This window comes from Odocoileus virginianus, chromosome 2 (assembly GCF_023699985.2).
Source record: "Odocoileus virginianus isolate 20LAN1187 ecotype Illinois chromosome 2, Ovbor_1.2, whole genome shotgun sequence".
Lineage (NCBI taxonomy): Eukaryota > Metazoa > Chordata > Mammalia > Artiodactyla > Cervidae > Odocoileus > Odocoileus virginianus.
The window spans coordinates 101,142,318-101,162,532 of NC_069675.1; the positions used below are offsets into that span (position 1 = coordinate 101,142,318).

At 58.2% G+C, this 20,215-nt stretch overlaps 1 protein-coding gene across 1 annotated transcript; it reads right to left on the reverse strand.

Moving 5' to 3' along the window:
* Positions 1 to 6,470: 6,470 nt before the first annotated feature.
* On the reverse strand, positions 6,471 to 14,735 carry SAPCD2 (suppressor APC domain containing 2). The gene is made up of 6 exons (XM_070456265.1): positions 13,882 to 14,735; positions 11,162 to 11,274; positions 9,847 to 9,993; positions 9,471 to 9,578; positions 9,275 to 9,385; positions 6,471 to 9,100 (listed from the first exon to the last, which is right to left on the reverse strand). The coding sequence occupies exons 1-6, from the start codon at positions 14,456 to 14,458 to the stop codon at positions 8,972 to 8,974; spliced, it is 1,185 nt and encodes a 394-aa protein (XP_070312366.1). The 5' UTR covers positions 14,459 to 14,735; the 3' UTR covers positions 6,471 to 8,971.
* Between the last annotated feature and the right edge of the window lie 5,480 nt (positions 14,736 to 20,215).

Consider the following 20,215-nt stretch of genomic DNA (forward strand, 5'->3'; position numbering starts at 1 on the left):
AGCCCTGTGCAGGGGCCTGGGGCCCCGCCACCACTCCTGCCCAGCGCAGGGCCCTCGCCCAGGGGCCCAGAAGCCTGGACCGGGGAGGAGGGGCCTCTGCACAGGAGGCCTCATCCTGTCGGCCGTGGGGCAGGGGGGAGACGGGCTGCAGGCTGGCCGGTGGGCACACTGGGGTGGGCAAGTGCTTGACTGGCCGAAGCCCCACCACATGTCTGGTTGCTATGCTCTGAGTCCCTATGCCACCCTGCGTGCCACCCTGGCCAAGCATCACCCCTTACCCGGGCCAAGGGCCACCCCCACTTTGTGCAAAATGGGGATTCCCACGGCAGGGAGCTATGTGGCAAGGCCACCCAGGAGTGCCAGCAACAGTGGAGGGGGCAGGGGGCCCAGAAGGAGAGCCTTTGATGGGCACAGGGTCTGGGCAGTGGCGCGGCCGGCTGGAACCGGAGGGGACAATCGGGATTGCCGGGCCGGCTGCCCAGGCTGAGGGTCTGGTGTCTCGGGCCCAGCAATGGAGCCTTGTTCCCAGCTCAGGACCCGGCGGGAAGGGTGGGAGCCCCAGGACCTCGCTTGGCCTCCCCAAACCCTCCTGGCTGGGGCCCAGCGGAGAGTCACTGGGTGCGGCCAACTCAGGGCTCCATGCCCTGGTTTCCCGCCAGCTCCCCCACCAGCCCTCCCACCCCAGGCCCTTTCTTCCACCCCGGAAGGTTCGGAGGAGGGAGAGGCCGGCCGTTTAGGCTGAGAAGGAGGAGACAAAGGCAGCCCAGAGGGAGCCTGGCAGACGCTGGTGTGCCGGCCGGCCGGCCCTGAGCGCCCCCAGCCCTCGAGGCCCGAGGGGAGGGGGCCGCGGGGACGCAGGCCTGGCCCCCGCGCTCATGCCAGGGGCCCAGACCAGCCTGGGGAAGAGCTGATGGGAGGAAGTGGGGGCATGAAACGGCCACGGCGAGACGGGAGGGTGTTCTCCCCACAGCGGCCGGGGCAGGACCACCTTTTGGCCCAGAGACTTCATTTGACCACGACCACTGGACTCCGGAGGGCGGGCTGGGGGCAGGCAACAGGGAGACCCTAGCAGGGGCCCGCCGGGCGGAAGGCGGCTCCGCCCTCCCCCGGGAACCTCGGCAGAGGTGGGGCTCCAGATGTTCTGCACATGCTTGGCCCTGGCCCCAGGCAGAGGAATGCGGCTGCAGAGAGGTGCCGGGAGAGGGCCTGGGGGAAGGTCCGCAACCCGCCGCCCTCGCAGGGCCCAGACCTCCCGGGGAGGGGTCCCGGCGGTCAGGGCCGCCACCGCCCCTGCCTCCGGCTCCTCGTGGGGAGTCACCGCCTCCTGTGGCTGAAACGCGTCGCCACTCACTGTGCTCGAGAAGGCACTCAGCAGGACGTGTGCGGGACCTTCTGAGGAGCAGGCGCAGCGGGCTGTGTGGCGTGCGGGAGGGCCGCCGCCCGTCGCGGAGGAGCGCCTCGCGAGGCGCCGCAGACACGGCGCAGGTGCGGCCCCGGGCCGGAGGCGGAGCGCCGTTTGGGGGCCGGCGTCTCACGGAGCCCGACCAGCCCGACCCGCCCGACCTTTGTGCTGCGGACTCGCTTGCTTTTGTTTATAGCTCTCCGCCCCTCGGTGCGTCTCTAAGTAATCGGTTATGCTGTTTTTCCCGTGTTTTTAATGTATTGGAATGCTCTTCTGGAGTTTGCTTCTTCCTCTGCCTTTGGATTTTTGAGATTTGTAACGCTGACAAGCGAAACACTGTCTTCTGGTACGAGGGTCACAAACCTCACATTTCATAGTGTGTTCGTGGTCCTGGCGTCAGGCTGTTTTCACTAAGATTGCTGCTACACACACTTGCACACGGGCCTTTCCCTGGGGAAGAGCTTAGGCGCTGGGGACCAGAGCCCGCGTGCGTTCGGCATCGCCCGCCAGTACCGCCGTTTACAGCATGGCAGCGCCACCTGGTGGCCTCAAGGGCGCGCGCCACTGTTTCGGTTGGTATTCTGCAACTCTTGGGGTTTTTTTAAAAACACTTGTGTATTTATTTATTCGGCTGCGTCGGGTCTCAGTTGCAGCATGTGGGACCGTCACTGTCATGAGGGGGTCTCCCACTGTGGCTCATGGACTCTGGTTGAGGCGAGCGGGCTTCAGGAGCTGCAGTCCGTGGGCTTAGTTGCCCGAGGCATGAGGGGTCTTGGTTCCCAGACCAGGGATCACACCCGCATCCCCAGCATTGCAGGGCATTCCTAACAAACATCATTTTTAAAATTTATATCTTTTATTCTTCACTAATCCAGGCAGATGTTTCTGCACTGCACTTTGCGAGCTTTCTCAGTCAAGTTTTTGCCCCTTTGTGGATGTTTTATATCACACACGTAAGAGCATGGGTCCCCAACCAGGGATCCAACCCGCACTGCCTGCACTGGAAGCACCAGGTCTTGACCCCGAGACTGCAGGGAGGTCCTTGGATGCTTGTTTTCTATTCCACTATTTCCTGCCTTATCTTTATTGTTTATACTCAGATATGACTTTACGTGAGCAGGAGTTTTCGTGTCTCTTTCAGGTGTTACCCAGCATCAAGAGAAATGTCAGGTCCATGTGCTAAGTCACTTCAGTCGTGTCCGACTCTTTGTGACCCCATTAGCCCGCTGCTAATGGGCTGCTCTGCCCATGGGATTCTCCAGGCAAGAATACTGTGGTGGGTTGCCATGCCCTCCTCCAGAGCATCTTCCCCACCCAGGGATCGAACCCCGTGTGTGTTATGCCTTCTGCGTTGGCCGGCGGGTTCTTTACCATGAGCGCCGCCTGGGAAGCCCTGTCAGGCACATATGTACACTCAACAAAAATGTTTTTAACTGACGTGTTACAATTTCTTCTATATTCTGTGCATTGGTTCCTTCTTCTTCCAGAATCTGAAGTTCAGCGCTTAATTCATGTTTTACAAGGCTTCTTCTTTTCTAGTGTAAATGTCTAAATGTCTCTGTACATTTCCCTCTGGTTTCTGCTTTTGATGCACTTTTTGTCTTCATTTACAATTTTTTTCCCAGTTTCATTGTGATTTCTTATTTGACACATGAATTGCTTAGATATGGGTGTGTTTTTTAAATTTCTTTTTTCATGTTTTTTCTTTTTTCCTTTTTTGATTGTTTCTTTTTGCTTTTGCTTTGTTTTGGATTTGTTTTTCTGAGGACGTGTGTGTGTCTTAAAACCCAGAAGTCTGGGCTTTTTAAAAAAATTATTTATTTGGCTGCACTGGGTCTACGTTGCAGCACGCGGGACCTAGTTCCCTGACCAGGGATTAAACCTGGGCCTCCTGAATTGGGAGCATGGAGTCTTCCCTGAATTGGGAAGTCCCTGGGCTTTTTTCTAAGGTACCTGCATCGTGGTTACATCATTTAGTCTGCTTGCAAGCAGTCTTCTGGTATCTGTTGGATTGGGTTTTGGGCCCAGTGTGTGTCATAGATATAAATGTTCCTCGTGTGCTGGAGAAGAATGTATGTTCTCCAATTAGTGAGTGCATTGGTCTGGATTTGTACACTACATCACCATTACCAATAACGTCCAAATCTACTATATCCTATCAATTATGAAGAGATATGCTAAAACTTCTCACTGTGATGATGAGTTTGCTAATTTTTCTTTACAGTTCTGACAAGTGTTGCTGTAAATATATATGTATAATATATATATGTATTATATATATATATGTATATATACACATATAAACACATGGTACAATAGCAAAAGGAGAGAGACGAGGGCAGCGGAGGATGAGATGGTTGGATGGCATCACAGACTCAATGGACATGAACTTGGGCAAACTCTAGGAGATAGTGAGGGACAGGGAGGCCTGGCATGCTACCGTCCATGGGGTCGCAAAAAGTCAGACACGATTCCCGTTGGCACAGGAATGGGTCATGCGTCACGTGTCCTTTCGAGTTTGGGTCTCACCACCTGGCATCGCTTCCCTGAGGCTCACCCACTTTGCTGCATTACCAGCAGTCCCTTCCTTCTTGTTGCTGACTTGCATCCTGTGGTGTGGATGGACCAGTGTCTGAACGGACATCCGGAGAAGGAAGGACATCTGAGCCGTGTCTAGCTGGGAGCGATGACCAGTGAAGCTGCTGTGAATCATCTTGTACATGTTCCTGTGTGAAAACAAGTCTTTGTTCCTCTGGGAAAAACGCCCAGGCATGCCATCACTGTGCATATGATGTATTAGTCAGGGTGCCCCCGAGAAAGGAAGGGAGCCAATAGGAATATATATTTGGGAAGGGAGAGGGGGAGAAACTGATTTTTATTTTAAAGAACTAGCTCACGCAGTTGTGGGAGCCAGCAAGTCTGAAGTCTGCAAAGCTCGTCAGCAGGCTGGAACCCAGGAAGACGTAATGTAGCAGGCTTGAGTGCAGAGGCGGCCTGCAAGCAGACCTCCTTCCTTTTGGGGGATCGCAGTCTTTTCTCTTAAGGTCTTCGACTGATTGGATGAAGCCCACCCACATTACGGAGGATAGTCTGGTTAACTCAGAGCTCACTGATGTAAAAGTCAGTCACGTCTAAAACATACCTTCACAGCAACCTCTGTGTTGTAACCAAAGGACTGGGGATCATACTCAAGTCAAGCTGACACGTGAAATTAGCCATCACATGTGGTGATTTCAGCTTTGAAAGGAATGACCAAATTATTTTCCAGGGTGGTTGTATCATTGGACATGCCTACCAGTAATGTGTGAGTGGTCCAGTCTCTCCAGATTTTCGCATTAGCCACTCTAATTGGGGTGTACCCATTCTCACTGTAGTTTTAATTTTCATTTTTCTAATGGCTAATAATGTTGAACATTTTTTCACATGCTTCCACGCTATGTCCTCCTCAGTGAAATGTCTGCATGTCTTTGTGAGTTATATTTTAGTTGGGGGAGTACAACTTTAGGGTTGCTGTATCTTCCTGGTAAATTAAGCTTTTTGAGATTGTTACTCTCTTCAATGTTATTAACATCTCTTGCCTTAAAATCTATTTTGTTTTAGATTAATACAACTGCTTGAGTTTTTCTTTGTTTTTGTTGTTTCGGTATCATTATATTTCAGGTGTGTCTCTTAAAACAGCTTATATCTGAATTTCTAAAAACCCAACCTGATAACTCACCAGAGTTAATCTATTCACATATTACTGTGAACAGTAATGCATTTCTTTGATCTTATGTGTTTTCTGATTTTTACATTTTTTTCTTCCAGATTTGAATTTCTTTTCCCTTTTCTCCTCCATTTTCCTGTCCCTCTTTTTTGAAAGGTATACTATTAGCTATTATCTTACCTGGTTCTCCCAGTTATTGTAACTTACAGACTTAATAAAGTAAATACAGTTGGTGTCTTTTCCCGCCTTGTAAACAATTATACTTGAGAATGCCTAGGCTCCCCCCACATTTGGGTTCTACTTGACTCCCTGAGGTCAGCACCCTCGTCCTCATTAGAATTACTGTCACAGCAGACGAGAAAGGGAGGAGGCCCCTGACGCGTGTGGATGCACCATCTCGGGAGCGAGTCCCGCCCCCCCCCCCCCCCCCCCACCCCGTCACTCAGCATCCGGGAAGACTGCAGTCCCGAGGACTGCCTCGCCGAAGCCTCGTGCAATTCCAGGCCAACGCCAGCGGTTCCTAACCCACAGAAATGGCAAAAAATGTGTTGCTTGCTCTGTGGTAAAGAACCCACCTGCTAATGCAGGAGGCGTGGGTTCAATCCCTGGGTTGGGAAGTTCCCTTGGAGGGGGAAATGGCAACCCACTCCAATACTCTTGCCTGGAGAATCCCATGGACAGAGGAGCCTAGCAGACTATTACATACAGTCCATGGGGTTCCAAAGAGTTGGACACCAGTGTGCATACATGAGCCACTAAGTTTTGGGTTTTAAAAAATAGTGACTTTGCTGCACATGGGATCTTTCAGCTGTGGCTACGAGATCTAGTTCCCCAACCAGGGATCGGCCCCAGCCCCCTGCGCTGGGGGCATGGAGTCTTAACCACTGGACCACCAGGGAAGCCCCCACCCTCACTCCTGAAAGGCAGAGTTTATGGGTGTAGGCGTCTGCGTTAGTAACATCAGCCTCTGATGGCTTTCCAGTCTCTGGACTTTGATATCACTGTGGTATCTCCTCTGAAGGTAATTGGCTTTGTCTCTGGATTCTTTAATGATCTTGTAAGAGAAAATGTCCTTTTTTTAAATTCATCTTTGCCTGGGACCCACTGGGAGCTCTGGACCTAAGGATGGGTTTTTTAAGATGATTCTGGAAAAATTTAAGCCATTTTAACTTCATATATTGTTCCTCCTCCCCATCCTTTCTTTCAGGAAATTTAATCAAACAGCCCTCCCCTTCTCAAGACCCTCCTGCCATTCATAGTTCCTGACTCTCTTAACTGAATGGTCCTCAAATCATTCCCTAAGCTCTGTTTCAATTCATTGTCTCCTTTCAGCTGTGCTGAAATTTTCCATGTCAAGCCCAGTCAAGTTTTAAATTTTATTTTCAAATTTCTAGTTCTATTAGATTCTTTTCATTTTATTGGCCACCTTTATCGAGCCAAGGTTGACATCACTGGAGTAAGAAACTACAGGCTATTCCATGTTCGTGTTTTCAAGCATCTCTTATTTCTCCAGCTATATGAAACATCGGTGTCTTCTCTGATCATCCCAGTATCTGAAATGGTCAGTCTGTTTCCTCCTGGCTCTCACGGTGGCTCCTTCCCTTGTGTGGTTTTAAACTGGAGATGCTCCTTTTCCTTGGGCCTCAGTCCACAGGGAATCCCCGAGGCCTAGTGTAGCTGCTCTGGCAGGGATGCTCGGCTAAGGGCGACTTCGCCCCTGCCCCCAACCCCCGTGCTGGCATCACACTGAGTATTGCTGGCATCTAGTGGACAGATGCTACTAAACATTCTCCAGGGCACGGGCAGTCCCCAGGACTCCCCAGCCCCAGACGCTGCCCATGTGGCTAACACTTGCTGCTCTGGAAAGGCTGTTTTGCTTCTGCCAGCCACCTGGGCTCACCAGCCTGCAGGCACTCACAGTTCTCCCCTTGGGGTCTCCAGGGCAGTCTCACTGCAGGCTGCAAATAAGGAGGGTGCATCTTCCGTCCTGCGTGAAAGGCCAGTATCATCACTAAAGGCCACTCTGCGAGTCACGGGTTTCTCCCACTCACCCTCCAACTGCAGGGACCGCCTGCAGTGGGTGGTACCCCTGGGGTGAAACACCGAGCTCTCAGCAGGGATGCAGAGCCCCTCAGGGCAAAGGCTGCCACCTCTGCTGTTCCGGCCCCCGCAGGCTTGGGCAGGGCTGGTCAGGTGAAGCGGGGGAGGGAGCTCCCAGAGCCAGGATGGCTTGCGGCCTGGGGCCTGGGCTAGCCTGAGTCATTCATGGGTGGAGGATTCGGAGCTGGGGAGGGCTATTTTCAGTTCTGGAATTAAGGGGACTCCTAGTGAGGGGCTCAGGGCCTGAGCTGGTGTGCGGGCTGGTCAAGGGCTGGCAGAGGGGGACGACCAGGGGAACCAGGAAAGGGGCAGCCTCCGGGCGGTCCTGGTGGGGCCTGGCCCAGTCACCGCGTGGCAAGCTGGCCTGGATGCTGGAGACCCAGTGCTGCCCTTCGGGTCCAGCTCCCCTTCTGCCTCACATCCCAGGGAACCTGCCCAGGTCAAGCTCAAGCAGCCTCCGTGCGGACCTGAGACAACCACCTTCCTCCACTGGCTGCCGGTGATGGGGAGGGCTCCAGCTGGCACAGGCAGAGCTGGGCCCCATGGGGGCAGCACCCTGGACCCCTCCTCTCTGGGCAGGCTGCCACGCCCATGCACGTGAGGCTGTGCAGTCAGCCCTCAGATTCCGGTTCTGTAAGCGCCCACGCGTGTCCAGGCCCCTGACCACACGGCCTGCCTGCGAAGCCTGGGCACCCTCAGCTCCAGGGGAGGGCCCTGGGGGCGCTCGGAGCCCCTCCTGGGGTGGCGACAGGCCACCTGAGCAGGTGGTCTCCCTGAGAGCAGGCCAGGCGTGGGGGCACAAGCAACAAATGACCCCCGGCGGGATCCGCTGCCAGGCTTTTCCAGCGTCCTTCAGGTCCCCCTTCCTCGGACCTGGACCCAGGCCCAAGCTGGGGGTAAGAATGGGGCAGCTGGTCTTCATTCCCTAGGAAGCGCGCATCTGGTGGGAGTGCTGCTAAGTCTGCTGGGTCTACAGGGCTTTCTGGGGCACGCCAGGGGGCTACCACCCGCCCTGAGGACAGGGCCCTCCCCGCGGAGGGGCACCCTAAGCCGCCCTGGTGACCATGGCCCTGGCCTGGTTACCTGTCAGGCCCAAGGAAGGCTCTGGGCCTGGGTCACAGTTTGCTCAGTGGAGTCTGGGCCAGCAGGGGTGACCGCCAGCCTGTCCGTCTTGCGTCTAAGGTCCGCGAGGAAGGGAAAGCAGGCCAGCTCTGGCTCAGGCAGGAATCCAGTGAACCTGAACACCATGCCCCAGGGCTCCCCTGGAGCTGGACACCAGTAGAAGCCCCTGGACTCCTGGCTGAGGTGGAACCCCTCATCCTGAGGGAGGAAATGTGCTGGTGGACCTGCGGGGCCAACCACCACTGGGTCTGAGGTGTCCCACCCCAGGGTCACCTACTCCAGGCCCCACCCGAGACACCCAAATGCGGGCTCCAAGGCCAGTTAGCAGCACAGTGAGCAGGGCCATGGATGGGAGACCCCAGGCGGAGGGGACACAGGCCAGCAGAACACGGAAGCAGGCCTGCCCAGAGCTGCTGAGGCCGGGGTCCCCACTCCCCACTGACATCAGTGGCTGCTCCAAGCTGTGTGCCAGTAAGATGGAGTCTCCCGCCCCACCAGCCCCGAAGCCCAGATGGAAAGGGAGGAGGGAGGCGACATCCAGGCACCTCTGCCTCAGAGCGGGGGGGCCAAGGAAGTGCCCCCCTGCCCGGAACTGAGAGACCGGCCAGGCAGCAAGGTCCCATGTCCGTGCCCAGGGCCGGCTACATGAAGGTGGAGTCCAGGGGCCCAGCGTCCTGCTGGCTGAGAGCACGGGCCTCAAACAGCTGCTTGATGAGGGCGGACTTCTCCTGCTCCAGCTGTGTGATCCGCTCGCTCTTGTCGGTCACCTCCTAGGCAGGTGGGAGGGCGGTCAGGGCCCCCGCCTGCACCCGGCCTCCAGCCCCCGCCCCGCCCCCGCCCCCAGCCCCACCCCGCACCCCAGTCCCCGCCCACACCCCGCCCCCAGTCCCGCCCCCGCCCCGCCCCCAGCCCCCGCCGGCACCCCGCGCCCCGCCCGCGCTCACCTGGGTCAGAAGCCGGTTCTGCTCCTTCAGCATGAGGATGGTCTGCTGCTGCCAGTCGGGCGCCGAGGGCGACTCAGGGCCCTGGGGCCCCGAGGAGGACGAGGGCAGAGCCTGCAGGAGGGCATGGTCAGGCGGGCCTGGCACAGCCTCTAGGACAAGGGTGAGGGTGGCACGAGCTGGTCTGGGAGACACTCACCCTGGCAGCACAGGCCGCAGTCAGCAGCTCCCCCAGGCACCGGGCCACCTCCTGCACTTTGGGCAGCAGCTGCCCCAACAGGCGGGGACTGCCCTCAGCCCCGAGGTCCTGGAGGAGAGTACGGAGGGGCGGTCAGGGAGCAGGGCCGGCCCAGGAGTGCAGGGGGGGCCCCAGGTGGGGAGTATCACGGCAGGGAGGGGTGGCCCAGCACGCTGGGTAGGGAGACACGCACTGTCCTCTGTCCATTGCTGCACCACCTGGGCAGGGGGCACTGTGGGGGGAGGGTCACTGTCCCACCCGGGCAGGGATCCCTGGGGGGAGGGTCGCTGTGCCCGGGGGTGGGGTGGTGACGGGCCCAGGGGGCAGCGTCACTCACCGAGGTGGCCCTGCTCTGGCCCAGGCGGCGCTGGCGCTCCTGCAGGCGCTGCAGCTGCTGCTGGTACCATTCCCGACCCCGCGCCATCATCTCCAGGCCCTGCAGCAGCACTTCCTGCTCCTGCTGCAGCTCCCTCATCTGCTTCAGCTGCCGCACACAGGCACGTGCCACGTCACCCGCGGGCACCACATGGGCACACACGTCACCCACGGGCACGTGCCACATCACCCGCGGGCACCACACAGGCACGCACCATGTCACCCACGGGCACACACGTCACCCACGGGCACGTGCCACATCACCCGTGGGCACCACACAGGCACGCACCATGTCACCCACGGGCACACACGTCACCCACGGGCACGTGTCACATCACCCGTGGGCACCACACAGGCACGCACCATGTCACCCATGGGCACACACGTCACCCACGGGCACGTGTCACATCACCCGCGGGCACCACACAGGCACGCACCATGTCACCCACGGGCACACACATCACCCACAGGCACCACATGGGCACACCATGTCACCCACGGGCACACACGTCACCCACGGGCACCACATGGGCACACACCATGTCACCCACGGGCACACACGTCACCCACAGGCACCACACAGGCATGCACCATGTCACCCACGGGCATACACGTCACCCACAGGCACCACATGGGCACACCATGTCACCCATGGGCATACACATCACCCACGGGCACGCACCACATCACCCGCGGGCACCACACAGGCACCACACGGGCACACATGTCACCCACGGGCACCACATGGGCACACACCATGTCACCCATGGGCACCACACGGCATGCAGCAGGACAGGATGGCCTGCACGGGCCTGTCCCTGGAACTCACTACCGGCCCGCGCGCACACCCCCGCTCACACACCCCGGTACCAACAGGAGTCCTTGTGAGCCTCTGCACTGGGAACACAGCCCTGCTCCTCCTCCCGGGGCTGGGGGCAGTCTTGGTCTTCCTCAGCCCCTCCACACAGCGTCCCCAAGGGAACCTTCCCCCCTCTTTATGGCACGTGGTCACTCTCAGCGAGTGGGCTGGCCTGATGTGCCAGGGAAGCAGGTAGGGGCCAGTGCAGTGCCGGGGAGGGGCTGACCAAAGGACTTGACCTGACCATGGGCCAGCTCCCAAGCGGGTTCAAACCCAGGATGGGAACTGAGGTTTAGAACCGCCAACATTCCTGCCACAGGGTCCCCCCCAGGCAGAGGAATGGCCTAGGAAACCACAAGTGTGGGGGCCAAGTCCAAACCCAGGAAAGATGGTAGAGCTCCCTTGGGCCCCGACTCACCAGGTCGCAGTCCACACCATTGGTGATGGTGTGTCTCCGCCGTTCCCCTCGAGCTCGGGGCCCCCAGGGGGCATCCCCCATGCCAAGTTCCCGGGCTCTGCAGGTCACCGCTCCTGCAGCAGAGAAGTGAGAGCCTGGCTCACTTCCAGGCCTGTGAGGCAAGCTTGACTCCACCAAGTCCCCAAAGATCCATCCAGGAGCCATGCCCCAACCAACCCTGGCTGCACAAAGCCAGGTGCCCAGGCCTGCGTGCCTCTGGGATCCTCAGCGATCCAGAGCCTCTGCTGGGGCTATGCCCTGCCGGGGCCTGGTGGAGTCTGGCCCTCTCTCAGCCCTCACACCTACTTTGCAGACAGCGTGCAGGTCCGCACTCACACCATCTGCGCGAGCTCCTGGGGCAGGGGCTCCATCTCATTCGTCTCTGCACACCCAGGGCCCACACCTCAAGGGCTCAAAAGCTGCTGGACTCGGAGCCAGCAAGGTGACTTCTGGCCTCCACTCCTCTCTCCTTGTCCACCCGGGCCCTTTAAGGGTGACTGGGGCTTCCCAGGTGGTGCTGGTGGTAAAGAACCTGCCAGCCAATGCAGGAGACACAAAAAGACTCGGTTCAATCCCTGGGTCAGGAAGATCCCCTGGAGGAGGGGATGGCAACCCACTCCAGTATTCTTGCCTGGAGAAATTCAGGGACAGAAGAGCCCGGTGGACTACAGTTCATGGGGTTGCAAAGAGTAAGACATGCCTGAAGCGACTTAGCACGCGCGGAGTTCAAGCAGGAGGGATGTAGGACATATAGGCAGCAGAGCCCAGCGTTCTCCCAGGGAGACCGCAGCACGGTCCCTGCACACCTGCACCAGCGGAGCCCCAGCAGTAACTCCTACGCACAGGCGGCCGCCCGCAGAGTTGGCGTGCGGCCAGAGAGCCAGGGGCTTCCCTGGGCAGACCTCCTGGAGGGCCACGAGCTTCCCTGGAGGACAGGGGGGTGAGCAGAGCCGCCTGTGAGGGGGAGTGGGGTGCAGGTGAAGAGGGCGCCCTCCCTGGGCTCCCGAGCCCTATACCCTGCCTGGCACGGCGGTGGGCAGGTGATGCAAGAAGCAGGCACAGGTATGGCTGACAGGGACACATCCGGAGGGCTGGCACCAGGTGGTCATGTGGGCCACCAGCCAGCCCTGGCACACAGGCTCCAACCAGCCAGCCCCGGCAGACCAGCTCCAGGCAGGCTGAGTTCACGTTCCAACCTGCCGAGCTGCGCTACAGGCAGAGAAGGCACAGCAGAGGGGTGCTGGGGGCACCCCGGAACATCTGGGCTGGTCTGCACCATCAGGTCTGCAGCCCAGGGCCCCCAGATGACAGCAGGCTGGAGGCCCGTCAGGGAGAGGCATCCCTGACCCCGCCCCGCCCCACCCCACCCCACCCCACCCCACCCCATACGAGCAGGATCTAGCAGCCTGTACCTATGGGGCTCAAGGCCAGCTTGGGGTGCATACTGAACCCCAACAGGGAGCAGGAAGGAGGGCCTGGATGGCGGGGAGGGCTTGGGGGGCTGTGAACATGGGGCAGCTTTCTCTTCCTGCGGTGCTAAGGATTCTCGGTCCTCCAGGTTTTGTACCCAAACAGTATGTCATGAGCTCCATCTGGGCCTCGGCCAGTGAAAGCTGACAGTGGACGCCGGAGCTGGACCTTAGAGCACTGCAGTGATGGACCTGGTGTGACGACAGGCCTGAGGCTGCAAACCCCAGTCCCATGGCGGATTCCCAACCGCATGCAACCACGCGGGCGGCACGGGCCGCACTCAGGGCTGCAGGCCCAGAAGCCCGCTTCCCCTTCACACCCGGGGGGACGCGGAGGCTGGGCAGCGAGGAGCCTGGATTCAGGAGCCCCTAGCCAAGGATCTGATGGGCTCGACAGGGAGGCGGGGGCCACCGCAGCTCCAGCTGGCAGTCATGGGGTTGGGCAGTATGTCTGAGCCTGGGCAGGGGGTCCAGCGAGGCTGGCAGAGTGGTGGGCAGTATGGAAATGGCAGCAGCTGCCCAGCAGAAGGCCTGCACCTGCCCAGGCTGAATGGGCCGAGGAGCCCCGCCCCCCTCCCCCATAATGCCAGTCTTGTTCCCAGGGCAGGCTCTCTGGGGGATAAACAGGGGACCATTCAGTCATGCCCTGTCCCTGCCAACTGGACCGGAAGCTGGGCCATCCCCAGGGGCTGTGGTTGATCCCTCCCAGGTGTCAGAGGCGCCAAGGCTCCAGGCCTGGAAGACCCGGCTGGAGACCCTCCACTCTCTGCCCTTTCTGGGGCCAGGTCCTCCTGCACCACGCCTGACAACTCCAGCCGGCCCTGGCCTCACGGGGGCGGTCCGCCCAGGCCCCTCCGCTGAGCTGCTAGACCGAGAAGGACCCAAGGAGGCGGCAAAGGCCCTTCACAGTCTGGGGACCCTCCCTCGACACCAGTGAGAACTGCCTATGCCTGACTCACCAGATGAGCCCAAGGGCCCGGGTGTGGACAAGTACTGAGGTGGAGAGCCCTCAGACTGCAACGGCTCCCCGCTCGGGTTTAGCTAGAAGTGGAATCCTGGTGGGGTCTGCGGGGGCTCCCACCAGCTCCTTGGCCGTGTCCCCGAGCACCCGAGGTGCGGAGGAACTTCTTTCCCTCCAGGAAGCCGGGGTGACCCAGGTTCACAAGCCTGCGGGGAGCTACGGGGCGGGCCCGTGGGCCGCCCCGTACTCACCAGAGTCCTTGCTCGGGCTCCGCTCCAGCGCCGCGCCCTGGGGCCGCTCGGGCTCCGTCGGACCGGGCGCCGCCTCCGCCGGGCCGCACGGCTTCTCCAGGTTCCGACTCGCGACGCCTGGGCCAGCCGGCGGGAGGCGCGCGCCCAGGAGCAGGGGCTTCCTCTCCAGGACCGTCCGCGGCTCGTCGGCCGGCGCGAACACCAGGCGCTGGGGCGGCGGCTGGCCCGCGGGCGGCGCCAAGCAGCCTCCCCGGGCCGGGGCGCGTGCGGGGGCCCGCGTGCCGCCGTCGGCGCTGGGCAGCGCGGTGCGCAGGCCGGCCACGAAGCGCTCGAAGGTTAAGTAGCCGCTGGCCGGGGCCACCTGGCGCAGGCCCTCCAGCACGCCGCGGGGCAGCTCGCGCGCGTCAGCGCCCCGCCAGCGGGACTCGATCTCCCGCAGGTGCACGAGGCCGCGCCGCCGGTCATCCAGGATGTCGAAGAGCGTGCGCAGGCTCTGCAGGAAGGCGCGCGGCAGCCCCTCCGTGCCGGGCGCCGGAGGCGGCCCGCCGCCCGTCTCGGCCATGGCAGCTCCGGCCATGGGCGCCCGCCCGCAGCGCTCGGGCCTCGGGCCGCCCCGGGTCGGCCTCCGCGCGGCCCGACGGCGGGCCCGGCGGCGCGCGACCCGCCGCGACAATAGCGGCGACTTTTTGAATGGGCCTCCCCATGGCGTCAGCGCTTATTAGCATTCTCGGCGGCCATTGGCCGAGGCTAGCTCGTCTCCTCTCTGATTGGCTGAGAGGCCGGCAGCCCCGGTTTGATTTTCCGGTGGAGGGGCCGGTGGCTCGCGCGCTCTCGCCGTGCCCAGAGGGGCCGGGGGCGCGCGGAGGCGCCCGGCGGCGCGGGGCGGGGTCCCCCAAGTCCGCCTCCCTCCCGAGCTTGCGGGTGGGGGCGGGACCCCCGAACACCCCCGTAGACACCCCAGTCCCCACCACGCCGGCCGCTCCCTCCGCGGTCCCGACCTCGCTGGCTTTGGCCGCCCAGCCCACCTTCCGGAGGGCGGGGCCCGGGGCCGGCGGTAACCTGTCCCCAGATGGCCTCCCGGGGTAAGGGGGAGAGCAGCCCTCCAGGGACCCCCCCCTTCCCCCTCGAGCTGCCCTGCGCGCTCTTCGCTGAGTGTCCCTCGGCGCAGCCCTGGGGCTCCTTTCTCTTGCGCCAGGCGGGCCCCGAGGGGATTGTGGGCTCCAGCCAGCTGGGCGCTTCCGCTCACAGAAGCCTCTCTGTCCCCGCCAGTGCTAGCTCCTCCGCCGGGCCCCTTGGGACAGCCTGGCTTTTCCTGCCGGCCGCAGGACAAAGCCACTTCTCCTGTGTCCCTAGATTCCTGTGTGCTCACAAGGGCGTCTGCTCTGGCCCCTTCCTCTGGCTGGACACCTCCTCCGGCTGCAACCAGAGTGCTTACGCCCCCCTGAAGCCAGCTAGGCAGGCCTGTGCACCCCCTTGCATCCGACCCACTGCCCCTGCTTCATTCCCTGGTCACTCTGGGAGGGGCTCATCTCAGGGCCCACTGATGGGACCTTCCCCAAATCAGGGAAGGACCCAAGATGCTGCCTGCTTGGGACCCTGCCCTCCCTGTAGCCTGACCTGAGGCTCTGCCCTGCTCCCTTTCCTCCACTGATGGTCTTCTCCATGTAACTGATACCCCACTTTGCCACTGAACAGAGCACTTGAGTTATCTGCTGCTTTAGAAGAAGACTGTTTACCTCGGCAGGTAAAAGAACAAAGAGTTGACCACCTCCTCCAGACAGGCTCCTGGTGCGGGGATGGGCTCCACCCTGTGGCTGGCCTGCCTACCTGTGCCTCTGTGTCCCTGGGCCCCAGGCACTGGTCTGAGTCTCAAGCTGTTGTAAGGGCAGCTGCCCTGGCCAGGGAGTGTCCTGGGTCCACTTCTCCCTTGGGGTTACCCCTCAAAGTGAGGACTCTTTTATGGTGAGGAATTTGGGGGGTACCTAGAAAGCTGTGAGCCTAGAGTCACCCCATGGAGACTGGTCTGTCCCTGCCTTTCCCTTTAGTGCCAGGACCAGCCAAAGTCCCCAGAGGCATTCAGGTCTTTTGTCCTGCAGTCCATCTCCCCTTCCTTCTCTGCTTCCAGCAACCATCCCTGCACCCCACCCCAGTCCCCTGTGCTCAGGGTCCTGGCGTTCCTTCAGCTCTGAGTCTCTGCACTCGGGGGCTCTTCTGCCAGGAACGCCCTTCTGCACTCCTGGCTGGGCCCTGTGCTCTTTGGTCCACAGTGGTGCTCAGTGGAAACCTTCCTGGAGGTTGCAGTGGAAAGAGCATCTTTGGGTGGGACGCTGAACCAGGGCGAGGCCTGTGGGGGGGCGGCCTGGGGACAGCTCTGTGGGGTTAGCGTGGGTGTGGAGGCCGGCGACTGGCAGTGGGCAATGTTGCTGCCTCTCAGACAGCATGCCCAGCGGGACCCAGGCTAGGCCATGGCCCTTGTGAGCCTGAGCCCTCTGTGCCAAGGAGGCAGAAGCCCCGCAGGGCTTAGAGCCGTGAGAAAGGTGAGCCCTGCTGGCTCCCGGTCCATGGGTGTTCGGATGGCCCCTCACTAGGCACTGGAGAAAGGCATGGGGAAGCTGGAGTCAGTGCCAGCTCTGGACGTGGGACTAAGGCGTGGTCCCCATGTCTTTCTGATCCTGAACTCTGATCGCTTCCTCCTTCCGTGTTGCTTTCCAACCTGCCCAACACCTTCCCACCTGTAGCTTTCAGGCTTGCTGTCACCCTGGTGGGGGATGGGGGAGGCTTCCCAGAGGCCCAGGCCAGGCAGGTCCTCTGCGGCCTTTAAACTTGTGAGGTACCCACCCTCGTAATTTTCTCTGTGGCAGCCAGGAGCTCTTTGGAGCGGGCAGGGGCACTGACCACGCCATCCTCTGCCGCCCTTGGCAGGTGGCCCAAAAAGCTGTCACCCACCTGCGCCTCCTAGGTACCCCTGTTTGTCAATGCCCCCTCTGCCCAGGTGGGCCGGCCCTGCTACTCTTGGCCCTGCAGGTGCCTCCAGCTACGTGGCCTCAACTCTCCAAATCCTTCTGACCTCAGCTGAGTCCCAGCCTCCCACGCACACTGTCCACTTGAAGCACCCACCACAGACCCTTCAGGGCCACAGACTGACGGAGCGGACCAGCCCCTCACGCAGCACGTGCACCCGCACAGCCGTCCGGCCCAGTCACGGTGCTAGGCCTGGGGCCCAGCACGACCATTCCATTAACACGCATTGGCTGACTGTCCACTGTGTGCTGGTCATGGATCAAGTGATGGCACGCAGCAGTGAACCAGACAACAGCCAGCTCTCGGGGGTTCAATTCCCATGGGGAAGCCGGGCAGGGGAGGGTGCAGAAAGGCAAGGAGGAACAGAAAAAGATAGAAGGGTCTCCCCAAGTGTGACTTGTGAGCAGAGATCTAGCAAAGTGGAGCAGGGAGTCCTCTGACTTTCTGAAAACAAGCCATTCAGGTGCAAAGGCCCTGAGGCAGGCCCACTTCTTTCAGGTCCCAAGCAAGTGCAGGGGGCCCTCAAGAGGCTGTTAAGCTCTGCTTCCTAACTCAGGAAGGGTACTTGGAAGGGATGGGGCTCGTACCTTAACAGGTGTTCGCTGGACAGGATGGAGGAGGTTTTTCTTTTCTTTTCTTTCTTTCTTTGTCTGTCTCATTCCTGCTGCACTGGGTCTTAGTTGCGGCATGCAGGATCTTTCATTGTGGCATGCGGGATGGTACAGGAGGCAGTGACCAAAATCATCCCCAAAGAAAAAGAAATGCAAGAAGGCAAAGTGGTTGTCTGAGGAGGCTTTACAAATAGCTGAGGAAAGAAGAGAAGTGAAAGGCAAGGGAGAAAGGGGAAAATATGCCCAACTGAATGCAGAATTTCAGAGAATAGCAAGGAGAGATAAGAAAGCCTTCTTAAATGAACAATGCAAAGAAACAGAAGAAAACAACAAAATGGGAAAGACTAAAGATCTCTTCAATAAAACTGGAGACAGCAGGAAAACATTTCATGCAAGGATGGGCACAGTAAAGGACAAAAATAGTAAGTACCTAAGAGAAGGAGGAAAGATTAAGAAGTGGCAAGAATACACTGAAGAACTGTAAGTTGGAAAACCATGATGGTGTGGTCACTTCCCTAGAGCCAGACACCCTGCAGTGTGAAGTCAAATGAGCCTTCAGAAGCACTACCATGAACAAAGCTAGTGGAGGGGATGGAATTCCAGTTGAACTACTTCAAGTCCTAAAAGATGATGCTGTGAGAGTGCTGCACTCAATATGTCAGCAAATTTGGAAAACTCAGCAGTGGCCCCAGGACTGGAGAAGGTTAAGTGTTTATTCCAGTCTCAAAGAAGGGCAATGCCAAAGAATGTTCAAACTACCACACAATTGCACTCATCTCACATGCTAGCAAGGTAAAATCCTTCAAACTAGATTTCAGCAGTATGTGAACGGAGAACTTCCAGATGTACAAGCTGGATTTCCAAGAGGCAGAGGAGCCAGAAATCAAATTACCAGCATTCATTTGATCATGGAGAAAGCAAGTGAATTCCAGAAAAAACATCTACTTGTGTTTTATTGACTATGCTAAAGCCTTTGTGTGGATCACAACAAATTGTGGACTGTTCTTAAAAGAGATGGGCATACCAGAACACCTTACTTGTATCCTCAGAAACCTGTATGCAGGTCAAGAAGCAACAGTTAGGGCTTCCTTGATGGCTCAGTGGTAAAGAATCAGGCTGCCAATTCAGGAGACTCCGGTTCCATCCCTGCTCTGCGAAGATCCCACATGCTGCAGAGCTACTAAGCTTGCGCACCACAGCTATTGAGCCTGTGCTCTAGAGCCTGGAAGCGGCAGCTACTGAAGCCCGAGCACCCTAAAGCCTGTGCTCCGCAAGAAAAGCCACCACAGTGAGAGACTCATGCACTGCAACTGGAAAGTGGACCCTGCTCTCTGAAACTAGAGAAGAGCCCATGCAGCAGTAAAGACCCAGCACACCCAAAAGTAAATAAATAAAATTATCTAAAGAAAAGAAAAGGAAGAAGAAGCAACAGTTAGAACCAGACATAGAACAACTGACTGGTTCAAAATTGGGAAAGGAATACAGCAAGGCTATATATCGTCACCCTGCTTATTTAACTTAAATTCAGAGTACATCATGGGAAGTGCTGGACTGGATGAATCACAAGCTGGAATCGAGGTTGCCAGGAGAAATCAGCAACCTCAGATATGCGGATGATACCATGCTAATGGCAGAAAGTGAAGAGAAACTAAAGAGCCTCTTGATGAAGGTGAAAGAGTGAAAAAGCCGGCATGAAACTCAACATTAAAAAACAACAGAAACAAAAGCTAAGATTATGGCATCTAGTCCCATCACTTCATGGCAGATAGAAGGGGAAAAGTGGAAGCAGTGACATATTTTCTTTTCTTGGGCTCCAAAATCATTGGGGATGGTGACTGCAGCCATGAAATTAAAAGATGCTTGCTCCTTGGAAGGAAAGCTATGACAAACCTAGACAGTGTATTAAAAAGCAGAGACATCACTTTGCTGACAAATGTTTATACAGTCAAAGCTATAATGGTCATGTATGGATGTGAGAGTTGAACCACAAAGAAGGCCGAGAGCAGAAAAAAATGATGCTTTTGGGCTGTGGCGACGGAGATGACTGTTGAGAGTCCCTTCAACTGCAAGGAGATCAAACCAGTCCATCCTAAAGGAAATCAACTCTGGATGTTCACTGGAAGGACTGACGCTGAAGCTGAATCTCCAATACTTTGGCCAATTCATTGGAAAAGACCCTGATGCTGGGAAAGATGGAGGGCAGGAGGAGAATATGGTGGCAGAGGATGAGATGGTTAGATAGTATCATAGACTCAATGGACATGAATTTGAGCAAACTCCAGGAGACAGTGGAGGAGAGGAGCCTGGCGTGCTGCAGTCCGTGGGGTCACTGACAGACGCGACTGATGACTGAACAACTATCTGGGATCTTTAGTTGGAGCGTGTGGGATCTTAGTTCCCTGCCCAGGGATTGAACTCAGCCTCCCTGCATCAGGAGATCAGAGTCTTAGCCTCTGGACCACCAGGGAAGTCCCAGAGATCTTTTCATTTCAGGTCCCAAGCACCATTTTAACTTGTTTTAACCATGGGTACCTATGACTTTTAGACTTAATGAAACTAGTTTCTAAAAGAAAATTTTGTCCCCTAGTGCCTGAAGCTACTCTTTCATATTTTTCACCAAGGAGGCTGTAAACAGCAAGAGGTTTAAAACCTGGTGGTTAAAGTGAAAAGGCAGTGCGAGGGGCAGCCCCTGCGTGCTTCCG